At 47.5% G+C, this 12,983-nt stretch overlaps 1 protein-coding gene across 4 annotated transcripts in view; it reads right to left on the bottom strand.

The window, feature by feature from the left end:
- Positions 1-12,983, bottom strand: part of LOC105860094 (WD repeat- and FYVE domain-containing protein 4) — a 305,642-nt gene that overhangs the window by 150,312 nt on the left and 142,347 nt on the right. For all 4 annotated transcript variants that reach the window (XM_076010311.1, XM_012744548.3, XM_012744549.2 and 1 more), the window contains exons 32-35: positions 8,599-8,763; positions 5,636-5,839; positions 4,904-5,018; positions 3,230-3,387 (exon numbers count right to left, since the gene is read on the bottom strand). In XM_076010311.1, coding sequence (XP_075866426.1) covers positions 3,230-3,387; positions 4,904-5,018; positions 5,636-5,839; positions 8,599-8,763 — 642 coding nt within the window. The remainder of the gene's footprint in view (positions 1-3,229; positions 3,388-4,903; positions 5,019-5,635; positions 5,840-8,598; positions 8,764-12,983) is intronic.

A 12,983-nucleotide genomic window follows, 5' to 3' on the forward strand; every position in this document is an offset into this window, starting at 1 on the left:
CAGAGATTCAACCAAGAAACTCCTGGAACTGATCAATGAATTTAGTAAAGTCTCAGGATGCAAAATCAATACACAGAAATCAGAGGCATTCATATACGCCAACAACAATCTAATTGAGAACTAAGTCAAAGACTCAATTCCCTTCACAATAGCAACAAAGAAATTAAAGTACTTAGGAATATACTTAACCAAGGACGTAAAAGACCTCTACAGGGAGAACTATGAAACACTGAGGAAGGAAATACCAGAGGATGTAAACAGATGGAAATCCATACCATGCTCGTGGATTGGCAGACTCAACATCATCAAAATGTATATAGTACCCAAACTGATCTACAGATTCAATGCAATACCTATTAAAATCCCATAAGCATTCTTCACAGATATAGAAAAAATAATTTTACCCTTCGTATGGAACCAAAGAAGACCCTGAATATCAAAAGCAATTCTAGGCAACAAAAACAAAATGGGAGGCATTAATATGCCAGATATCAAACTATACTACAAAGCTGTAGTAATTAAATCAATATGGTATTGGCACAAAAATAGGAATATGGACCAGTGGAACAGATGTAAGAATCCTGATATAAAACCATCCTCATATAGCCATCTAATATTTGACAAAGCAGACAAAAACATACGCTGGGGAAAAGAATCCCTCTTCAATAAATGGTGCTGGGAAAACTGGATAGCCACCTGTAGAAGGCTAAAACAGGACCCACACCTTTCACCTCTCACAAAAATCAACTCACGCTGGATAACAGACTTAAACCTAAGGTATGAAACTATTAGAATTCTAGAGGAAAAAGTTGGAAACACTCTCCTAGACATCAGCCTAGGCAAAGAGTTTATGAAGAAGTCCCCAAAGGCAATCACAGCAGCAACAAAAATAAATAAATGGGACATGATCAAACTACAAAGCTTCTGCACAGCCAAAGAAATAGTCATGAAAGTAAACAGACAACCTACAGAATGGGAGAAAATTTTTGCATCCTATGCATCCGATAAGGGACTGATAACTAGAATATACTTAGAACTCACAAAAATCAGGAAGAAAAAATCAAATAACCCCATTAAAAAGTGGGCAAAGGACTTGAACAGAAACTTTTCTAAAGAAGACAGAAGAATGGCCAACAAACATATGAAAAAATGCTCAACATCTCTAATCATCAGGGAAATGCAAATCAAAACCACAATGAGATATCACTTAACTCCAGTGAGAATGGCCTTTATCAAAAAGTCTCCAAACAATAAATGCTGGCGTGGTTGCGGAGAGAGAGGAACACTCCTACACTGCTGGTGGGACTGCAAACTAGTTCAACCTCTGTGGAAAGCAATATGGAGATACCTTAAGCGATAAAAGTGATTCTACCATTTGATCCAGCAATCCCATTGCTGGGCATCTACCCAAAAGATCCAATGACACTCTACAAAAAAGACACCTGCACTCGAATGTTCATAGCAGCACAATTCATAATTGCAAGGCTGTGGAAACAGCCCAAGTGCCCATCAATCCAAGAATGGATTAATAAAATGTGGTATATGTATATCATGGAGTACTATTCAGCTCTAAGCAACAATGGTGACATAGCACATCTTATATTTTCCTGGTTAGAGCTGGAACCCATACTACTAAGTGAAGTATCCCAAGAATGGAAAAACAAGCACCAGATATATTCTCCAGCAAACTGGTATTAACTGAGTAGCACCTAAGTGGACACATAGGTACTACAGTAATAGGATATTGGGCAGGTGGGAGGGGGGAGGGGGCGGGTATATACATACATAATGAGTGAGATGTGCACCATCTGGGGGATGGTCATGATGGAGACTCAGACTTGTGGGGGGAGGAGGGAAATGGGCATTTATTGAAACCTTAAAATCTGTACCCCTATAATATGCCAAAATAAAAAAAAAAAAGTAAAAAAAAAATTAACTCAAGAAGAATTAAAGACTTAATGTATCGAATAAACATTCTAGAAGTAAATGTAGGAAAAACTCTTCTGGACATGTCCTAGGCAAAGAATTTATGATGGACATTTAGAGAGTTGTCTGCCCTTGGGCCCAGCACCCTTGAAGGTACCAGCCCTGCGGGCTCCCCCTTTGGGGTATGAGCTCTGAGTATTTGGTTTGGCCATGGGAAGCTCTGTAGCTTCTTTTCATTCTCAACACAGCTTCCCAAGAATCTGATTTTAACCTTTTTGGAGTTATTCCTGAAGAAGCCTCTGAACACATTTTTCCCCAGGTTTGCTGGACCTGTGCATCAGACAAACTGACGGTCGCCCTAGGAACTGTGCCAAGATCCAGGCTTGGGTCTGTGGGTGACTCTGCAGATGGAAAGTGCTAGGGGAGCCAATTTCGCTTTCTGCAAGGTATGAAGAGGAGGGAGGATGGTTCTCTTGAGTTCCGTTGCAGAGGGCATGCCCAAGGCTGCTGATAAGAGTTGCTGGAGGTAGATTGCAGCTTGGTAAGAGAAAGTACTTTCTAGAACCACAGACATCCCCATGAGTGGGACAACTTGTACCATAGCGAAGCCCTCATCACAGGAGGGTTCAGGCAAAGGTTCATGGAGGCTTGTCAGGAAAGGTCTCCAGCATGTCACAGGGCCAGGGATCTAAAAAAGGCCCTTCTCAATGCTGGAATCTTGAGATTGAATAATTCTCTGTGAGCACATACATGTACACACACACATACGCCAGCATTTTAGAGTGGATCTATAGGCATGCATTTGGACACGTGGGCATGTATACAGATCTATTTAACAGGAGAGAGAGTGAGCACAGGCACAAATAACAAGGCCAGGTAAAAATATTAGATTCCTGCCTCAATTTCAGGAAGGTGCAAATATGACAGATGGAGGCGGGTGCCATAGAAGGAAATGAAATAGGCGTTTCAGAGCAGAGATGTTGCTAGTCCTTTCTTTCTTGATGAGAAATAATTAAGGTCAAACCAATAATGACAATAAAATGGGAATGAAGGGGTGTGCAAGGGTTTACAGTGCTCGGGTGCATGTGCAGGGAGCAGAGGCCCCCAGTGGCTGAGATGGATCTCAGGTGGCCTGAGGCAAGGGCCATGCAGGGCACTCAGTGACCACCAGGTGTTCCCTGGGAGTAGAGGGCCTTCTCCCCCCCACTCAGACTCTATTCCCGGGAGTGGCGGCAGGCCCGCCTCCAGCTGGACAGCGGCCAGGAGCAACGCCCAGGTGCCCGGTCAGTCAGCAGGCGCTTACCACCATGATGTGCTCCAGGATGAAGAGAAGGATATGTCTGGGGTCTGCCGAGAACGTCCCACTGCTCAGCTTCTCCACCAGCTTCTGGGCGAAGTAGGAGACGTTTGCGAGCAAAGCAGCAGTGGCAGCTTCTGCGTTTGTCTGAGGCTCTTTACTGCCTGGGGGTTGGGAGGAGACAGGCTGGGTTGAGAGTCTAAATGGACTTCACCAACATCTCCAACCCCCTCATGGTGACCAACCATGTCTTAGTCACCTCCATGCACCCCATTGGTCCAAAGATGGAGTCTTGTATTTGGGAGGTGCCCAGCGCACACAGAGTTATTCCAAGTAAATGCATCTTGAATAATCTGGTCAGTGACATAAACCAAGTGGTGAGAAAGCACCAAGGGGAAGCATTTCTTCCAGTGGCTTTCAGAACAAGGATGGGGTGGAATGTAGTACCTGAGGCCAATGAGTAGGTGTGATGGAGACCTGGGTCCTGCTGCTATGCTTGGCTGGGGACAAAGCTGGAACACTGACGGTCCAACTGTGCTCACAACACTGCAAGCACCAGGCCCAGATGTGTGTGTGATGCTGTCAGCCAAGCCCCAGAACAACCCATGAGTTAGCCACCACTGTTGTCCTCATGCACAGGTCCTGGCACCTGCCCAGACCTGAGTCACACTGCTGTCCAGTGACAGAGCCACGCCCACACCCTTCCCCACTCTGCCACACCCCACATTTCACACATTCCATGGGAAAGGCCCAGAAGGCAGGGTTTCGAGTTGTGGGCAAGGAGGATCAGAAGATGAGTCATGTCCCTAAGGAGTCCTGTGGCTCAGAAGACACCAAAAAGGACTTTTTTTTTTTTTTTTTTGAGACAGAGTCTCACTTTGTTGCCCAGGCTAGAGTGAGTGCCGTGGCGTCAGCCTGGCTCACAGTAACCTCAATCTCCTGGGCTCAGCGATCCTACTGCCTCAGCCTCCCGAGTAGCTGGGACTACAGGCATGCGCCACCATGCCCGGCTAATTTTTTGTATATATATATTTTTAGTTGGTCAATTAATTTCTTTCTATTTTTGGTAGAGACGGGGTCTCGCTCAGGCTGGTTTCGAACTCCTGACCTTGAGCGATCCGCCCGCCTCGGCCTCCCAGAGTGCTAGGATTACAGGCGTGAGCCACCGCGCCCGGCCAGGACTTTTTTTTTAAATCTTGCCAAGAAGGTATAAGTGCCTTGGAAATAAGTTATTTGAATGAAGCCTCAATCTGAAATTCTGAAGGGCAATGGCAGCGTCTTCACCAAGGTTCATTTGTACAAGAAACATGGGCTGCGCGCCTCTTCTGTACTCAGGTGGAACGCTGAGCAAGGGATGTGAAATCCCAGTATCTTGACTTCCCTTATGGGAAGAGGTCTCATTTCTACGGAAGCTACAGGAGAACCGATTTTAGCTCAGAGGACAAAAGAATCTTCTCTCTCCGCATGGTCCAGCAATGGCAGTGGTGTCACGGAAAGCGGCCAACACCCCTTCACTGGGCTCCAGAGCAGGGTCAGCAAGCTACTGTTGAGGATGCGTGGAACACCAGGAGGAGAGTGGTGTTCCATGGCTGTGGTCACCTGCTGGGGTGCATACTGCTTTCCTGCTCAGTGGTCAGTGGCCTCATGTCACACCAGGGAGGACCAGGCCACCCCACTCACCTGTGAGTATCAGGGCATTGCCCCCGTCCATCATGTGGAATGTTTCCATGGAGGAAAGCAGGACCTCAGACTGAAAGTCTCGCTTCTGTTGACTGGTGGCATTGTCTGGAGAAGCCTGGAAGCACAGCCTGGGACTGAGACAGCAGCCACACGGCCATGATGTCCACTCAGCACCCACCACTGCCTTTGCCTGGCAGTGCACTGATACCACAGCTGCCTTGAGTGCGGACTGCTGACAGCCCGCAACTGCCTCTCCTTGGGGGCACTGTATTCTGACGACCGAGCTGCCTCACCCAGGACATGACACCCACTTCCCCAGGTGAGGAGGCAAAGGGGGAGGCCACAGCCCATGGCCACCTGGCAGGTGCCTCGAGGTGGGGCCAACTCTGGGAGGCAGATAGCACACCTGCACTCCCTGGGGACCGGGCTCTAGCTGAGACCACCTCTGGGCCAACTTCTCCCACACCCCCTCTGCTTCCCTCCATCCTTGTCCAAAGAGCACCCCACCAATAAATCACTTCCACAAACCGCCCCTCCTCAGGCTTTGCTTCTGGGGCCCCTGCCCTCACTCTACCACCCGTCACCCTGCCAGGTCCTGCGGTTCGGAGACTCCCTCTACCCTCTGACCACTGCAGTCCCCAGTCCTCCCTCTCCCTGGGGACACCCTTCCCTGAGGGTGCCTGTCCTCTTCCAGGCTCCACAGCGCATGGCTCAAACACCCTTCCAACCCACCTCCAGGAGCACCTCCAGGGCCAGCCACTGCTTGGGGCTGGGAGCCCCGAGAAGGAGCCCCCTCAGGAGAAGCTGCACGAACTCTTTCAGCTGCCTCCGGGCGAGATGTGACTTGGCAGGAGCCTGGAGACCCTTCACAGAGTTGTCACCTTCAGCCACAGCCCCAGGACTGCTGGCGTTCCAGGCAGACTCAGCCACCGCCCCCTCAAAGACAAGAGAACCCCAACATGAGCAGCCTGCCCTGTCTCCAGCCGTCTCACGCCTGCGCCTGCCGTGTGCGTGGGCAGGATTCTCATCACACACTGACGTGTGAGGAAACAGGCTTCAAGGAGGGAGGCCACTTGCCCAGGGTCCAGTTGCTTGTAAGGTGACCTGCTGTGGTCTGAGAACCGGGTGAGGCCGGCGTCGTGCAGCAAAGCCAAGCCCCAGCGTCCGAGAGGCTGCGGCACTCAGCGACAAAGCGCAGGGTGTGCTGGGGAAAGCTGCCTCACTCCTCCAGCCACAGCCCCGTCAGCAAATAGCGACAATACAAACTATCTCGCAGTGCAGTTGTGAGAATGAAAGGAGACAATAATGGACGTGGCACTGCCTGGCACCTGGCATATGGCCAGAGAGCGCGCACGCCCACCTCCTGGTGGAGACCCCACCGCGACTCCCTGCCTAGGCTCTGCTGATATGCACAGGTGGGCCCCTCGGGTGAGAAAGATGGAGAAGCAAGACTCCAGAGTCCTTTCCTCAATCCCTGAGGTGCCTTGGCATTCACTTTCCCAGTTTATATTCACAGCGCTGGGAGAGAAAGGGGACAGGGCTCATCTCCCCAGATACATCCAGGAGGACGCGGGGAAGCTGGGAGGCCGAGTGACGCAGCCAAGGACACGCGGCTGGGGACTGCTGACTCCCCGCCCGTAAACTTCCCCTGCGCCTTCATCTGCTAGCACCTCCCTCTGCTCATTCATAAAACTAATGCAGCTACTCTTAATTAAACCATAAAACGAATTTAATGGCACCTGGGGAGGTGGTGACTGCATTAATTAGCTTTGTGCGGCCTTGATTGGAAAGATGCCATATAAATTCACATCAAATCGAAGCCTTTGGCCACCAGCCTCCTGTGTGAAGAGGGCCTGTCACGTTTCTGGGCAACAAAGGCCTCGAGGAGCCAACTTAGAGCTGGAACAGGCAAGGACAGGTGGGGAGGAGTGCCTAGGAACTGGAGCCAGGAGCCCCAAGATGGGGCCTGGCTTGCTCACCCATGGTCAGCTGCGGAAGTGACTTTGGGCCAGGCCCTCCCCCAAGCAGGAAGTGCTGACCATGGGGAGGAAGGGCCCAGGGTCAGAGTGTGCACCTGGGCACTCGGCTGGACCCCGACCCAGCAGATGGCGAGCCTTGCCCTTGGGCATGGGGCTGAGGGGGCGTCTGAGTTGGGAATGTCAGGCCACTGGCCCCCTACAGAGCACCCACTTAGTGGGGTGGAGGGGAAGGCCTACGCTCGCCCATCCTCCCTGCCTGGCCTGGCTGCCTGGGCCTCTGCATGCGGCCTCGCCCCGCCTCCTGCAGCCAGCAGGGCCTTCCCTTGCTCTCGACTGACTTTTGTGCTCTCACTTTTCTAGTACGTCACTTCAGTTACTATGAATCCCTCAAACCATCTTAAAACCATTTTGTCCTTTGGCTAATAGTCTAGTCTTAACATGTAGTCTTTTTATTAAAACTAATTACTCTTACATTTTATTTGGCCATTTAATTTTATTTTAAACTGGCCGTAATGGAAGGGACATGGCTTTGGGCCGAGAGCATGAGGCTTAAGTCCTGGCTCTGTCACTTGACAACCAGGTGAAGTGCAGCGTGTTTCATTCTCTCAGCTGTGCTGGAAGATGGGTTTTGTGACCCCCACGAGGCCCGGAAGGAACTGGTAAGCACCTTTTGTCTTTCTGCATCTCAGTTTCCTGCCCCTGACACCGCCTTTGTCAGGTGGCTGTTGAGTCACGTAAAGTACCAGGTTCAGGGGGTGGGAGCTGTCCTCACCAACACACTTCTGCAACAGTGTGCTGGGCATTCATTTTGTCAGCTGGCAAATGGCTATGGAGCAACCGCCCCAGCACTGTGCTTGCATGGACTGTGAACCCCCTAAGGCCGTGCTCTGCCTTCCCAATACGCTCCTTTAGCTGCAGTCATCAGTTTGCATGCAGACATGGCTAGCTCACACTCCCTCTTTGGGTCTCTGCTCCCTGATCCACCTAAGTGGAGGTGGATGCATGTATTTCTACCCATCCTCCTCCTACACCTGACCTTCTGCACCCTTCTCACCTGCTCCTCCTCTCAGCTCCCAGATGCTCTCAGCCTACTTGACTCACCAACCCTTAACCTGCGCGGCCCGCCTCTGGGCCTCAAGCTCACACATCTTCCCATAGCCCTTCTCTAACTCCTAGCACACGACACCCAAGGCCTTGTGCTCAAGCCCTGAGTCAGTCCTTCTCCCCTCCCTGCCCTTGGCTCCTCTGGCTCTGAGCTGGGCCTCTGAGCAAACCACACTACCTGGGAGGAAACTCGAGTCATGACCTGAAGGACCTGCGAACAGGACACGGTCCTGAGAACCAAAGGCCGAATGGATGCTCGGCCAGGACTGGCCTCCCTGTCGGGTGCACAGGCAGCAGGCTTCCTGGAATGGGGTGCAGGGTTCCCCACCGCCAGTGCATGGGAAATCCACACAGAATTGGACTCGATCTGGTATCAAATATCTCACTACTGAGGTTCTTAACAGCTCAAAACAACAACTGAATCTCAGAGCAGAAAATGACCTGGACCTGCACCTCAGTCAAGAAAGGAAAATTACCCAAGTTGTTTATTCAAAGTTCTGATCCAGTTGCCTTAGAATGTGTTTAATTAGGAAGAGTGGGGGGGATCTTTCCCTCGTCCTCTGAGGGGTGATGAAGCTCACACCTGCTCTCCAGGGCCGCGGCATGGCCTACCTTTTGGGTTCCCAGGGGGAAGGCGGCTGTGGCCAAGGTCTGGAGGAACTCCGGGGCTCGCCACACCGGGTCCTGGGGGTAGGTGCGGTGCACGAGGCCGAGGAACTGCAGCACGCTGGCCGGGAACGTCTGCTCGCCGGCGCCGTCTTCAGCGCCTGTGGGGGGCTGAGGCAGGGTTCGGTTCGTGAGAGGCGTGCGCGGGGCTCAGGGCTGGGGCTGATGAAGGCAGAGGAACGAGGCCTAGGGAAGACTCCTTTCTGGGACTTTCATCAAGACACGTGATTGCAAGACACAGAAGACCGGCTCAGCACCGGGTCCTGGCCATCACTGGGGGAAGGGTTCACATGCACGGACATCACTCTGAGGGCTTCCCACGCGTTCCCTTTCCCACCTCACCAGAGCCCTCGAAGGCAGGCTCTGTGTTTACCCCTATTTTACACATGGGTAATCAGGGGCCCAGAGAGGCTCGGCGTCTTGCCAAAGGTCACCCAGTGGGTCAGAGTCAGTGCCAGGGCCTGAGCCCAGGAAACCTAGCTCTAAAGTCTGGCTGTCTTCCCCACATGGATCTCTCTCTCTGTGATTAGACACAGCACCCTGTGTTCAGGAACTTGTCCTCAGAGGTAAATCCAGCCTTCTGTAGCCCAGCACTCATGTTTTCACCTGCAGATTCTGTCCAGGCCAATACCTGGGCACACCTTGTCTGAGGCTAGTGGGGCTTAAGGAGCCTCTTCCCTGCCAGCCAGGGCTCTGGGATAGATCCTGTTGTGCTGGGCTGGCACTGGGGGAGCCTGGGCACCAGTTTGTCAAATACCATAACCTCTCTCCCATCTAGTCTCGGCCACATGGCTGAGCCTCTGCCCTGAGTCCTGGCTACACACTAGTGCTCCCTGGAGCCCAAATTCCTTGGCCAGCTTTGCCCCCACCCTGTCCAGACACTGACCCTAGCCCTAGTGTATCCACTGCTGCCTGAAGCCCCGCTGTCCTGAGTGGATACCCTGGAACTTGAAAATTGGCCAGCCTTAACCTGAGGGTCATTCTTTGCACGGCCACACTGCACATGGACCACACATGCTACAGGCACACATCAGGCCCTTCCTCTGTGAGGCCAGTTCCCAGCCCAGCCCCTCCCATCCACGACACCAGCGTTTTTCCACCAGCCTGCGAGTGCTGGCCGGGGTGCTTGAGTTAGGATGTCCTTTTCACCAAGTAGCCGTTGAGTGCCTGCACTGTGTCTCACACTTGGAAACTCGAATCTAAGTGTAGAAAGAAAGGCAATATACCTGGGACCATCAGAATCACATTTCTGGGATCCCACGAGGGTTTGGTATGGGCTGGAGCAGTCAGGCAGAGAGAAGCTGTTTCTGAAGTCACCTGCATCTGAGCTCTCTACCAGGTTCTTGAGGCACAATGTTAGATTTGCAGGAGGGGATGAAAGACAGGAGAGTTCAGAGGGCTTTCTCTGGAGTTAGTCCGCCTGGACTGAATCCTGCCTCTGCCACCTGCTAATGGTGCAGCTTAAGACCAGGTTTTTACTTCCCCTAGGCCTTGGACTCAACTCTATAAAACAAGGATCATAATGTGACCTGTTTCAGAAGGTTGTCATGAGGATCAAATGAGACATTTTAGCAATTTGGGCTTATTTTCACAGTGACTTCCACAGAGTAAACACAGAAGAAGCAGAGAGATGAGGTCTGATAGAGAGAACCTGAGCTTTTGAAAGAGCACTTTGGAGTTGATGTACCAAGCAACAGAGATGCCCCTGTAGGCTCTTAGGCCTGGCCAAGACCAGGAATGCAATGAGGCCAGACACACATGCCTCTACTGTGCCCCTGCTCTGTGACCTTCCTTGAGTGAGTTAACCTCCATAGCTTGTTTCCACATTTCCACAATGGACACAGCGCTATCTGTTCCAAAGGTATGTCAAAGAACTTACAGTGCAAAACATTGCCAAGGATGTGGAATAGCTGGAACCCTTCCAGAATAAGAGTTGGGAGAGTATAAATCGGTACTTCTACTCTGGAGAGCTATTTGGCATTACCAACTAAAGCAAGTCCTGTATATAGCTTGTGATCCAAAACTTAACTTTTGGGTAGTCCCTAGAAAGGAATATATGTGTCCACTAAAAAATATGTATATAGCAGCTTTATTTATAGTATTTCTAAGCTGAAATGAATCAGAATAGATAAATAGTAATTATCAAAATAAAATATCACTCAACAATAAAAAAAAGAATTACTAATATGCACAACAACATGGGTGAATCCCACAAAATGTAATGATGAGTGAGAGAGGTCAGATGCAAAAACAATACATACTGTATGATTCAATTTATATGAAGTTCTGAAACAGGAAAACTAATCTATGGTTACTACTGGGCAAGGGCATAATACCAAAGTAAGGTTTCAAGCAAAAAATATAATAAAATAATAAAATCTGAACCGTCTGAGAAAGATACATTAGAACTATTCACTACAATTAAGTTTCTAGCCTTTTTCCCTTATATTCTTTCAGCTTTTGCCTTTTATATTTTGATTCTTGTCTCCTGTATTTGGTAAGTGATGCTTTCAAGATAGATATGTCCATTGTACCAAATAAATCATTGAGTGACTTTGTTCTTGTTATGTATACATATATATTAGATCCCAGAAGGCGGGGTCTTATTTTTTACTCAATCTAAAAGTCATAGCTTTAACACAGGAATTTAATATTTTTATGTTTGCTATTATGATATAAAGATTTGGTCTTATATTTTTACTTCACTTATTATATTATTTTCTTTGTTTTAAATGCTTTTATGTTATTATTTTTATTTCCTTTATTTTTAATAACATTAAAACATTAGTTGGTTATATAGGTAACATGTTCCTTATGCTACAAACAGAAAATATATGTCGTCTTAGGCACCCCCAAATTAACTGCACATTAGTCCTACAATGGAACCATGAATAAATTTATCAAAGATGAAAAATGTGCATATCATATAACCTGACCAGAGCCAAACAAACTAGAAATAGATAAAAAAAAAAATAGAAAACAAGAAGCTAAACCACATGGATTTTAAAAATATGAATCAAAGAGAACTCTAAAACTGCAATCACAGAAATTCTAGAAAGCAACAAAAAATGAAGATGCCAAAATCAAAATCTTATAAATTGACAGGAAAAAAATATCAGGAGACTGATAAATGTATCCAAGGAAGTTGTCCTTTAAATAAACTCGCAAGCCTTCAGCTCCGTAAGGAGAGGCAGGTAATGAGAGAACATGGACATACAAACTGAGACTGAGAGGGGAAATATACACTGAGAATGAAATGAACTAAAAGAGAATATTTGTGCAAATTAAATAAATGGGAAATAATTTTAAGATATCAATTAACTGAACAGAGTCAAAAAGATAGTTAAAAGTCTAAACAAGTCAATAATCATGAAACAAACTTAGGACCAGTCAGTTTCATAGGAACAATTTAAATAATATAAGAATCATGGATTTAATATCTTCTTGAGTATAAAGAAAGGATAGCAATCTTTTTAAAATATAAAACTAGCATAATACTGATATCAAAACCTGACAAAATTATAACAAAAAAAACATGCAAGCCAATATTATATATATACATGCATACTAAATCATAAATAAAATATTAACAAACAGAATAAGAACAGAGTGACTAAATGAGGTCTTTGCAAGAATGCAAAGAAATCTATTGGTGTAATTCATCATAGGTAACTGGTTAAAACAAAAAAGGCATATGATCATCTAATTATATGCTAAAAAATTAATAAAAATGAAAAAATTTTCTATTTCAAAAAAGGGAAAAAGTGGGATCTGTGCTTTCTCTACATAATTAAACATACACACAGAAAAATTGGCAAAAGATATAAACAAGTAGTTTACAGTAAAATAAATACAGATTGAACAAAATAAATAGGGATAATTAATGAGCATATGAAAAGTGGTTTCAACCTCCTTAGTAAGAAATGCAGAAGAACTTAACTACGAAACCATCGCAGTTTGGCGTGTTGCTGAGGCTGTGAGGGTGGGGTGTGATGGTGGTAGGTGTGTGTGTAACGGCTAGTGCAATCTTTCTAAGAAGTGCATCTGAAAAAAACACAGAAGGTGTGCTTTGACCTGCTATCCCACATCTCAGAATTTGTGCTAAGGAGGTCATTAAGCTAAAAAGAAAAAATTATTTAAGAAAGTTCATTACAACCATTTTATAACAACAAACACTCCAAAAAACAGCATAAATTACTATTACAAATATAGATGATTCCCGTATTTTAAACCACTTTCTTGACATGGAAAGATGTCCATAAATGTTGAGAACAAAAGGCAAATGGAGTTTACGTAGTCTTGTGGTCACATCCTCTATAAAGATATGGCAT

Source organism: Microcebus murinus, chromosome 14, assembly GCF_040939455.1.
Source record: "Microcebus murinus isolate Inina chromosome 14, M.murinus_Inina_mat1.0, whole genome shotgun sequence".
Taxonomy (NCBI): domain Eukaryota; kingdom Metazoa; phylum Chordata; class Mammalia; order Primates; family Cheirogaleidae; genus Microcebus; species Microcebus murinus.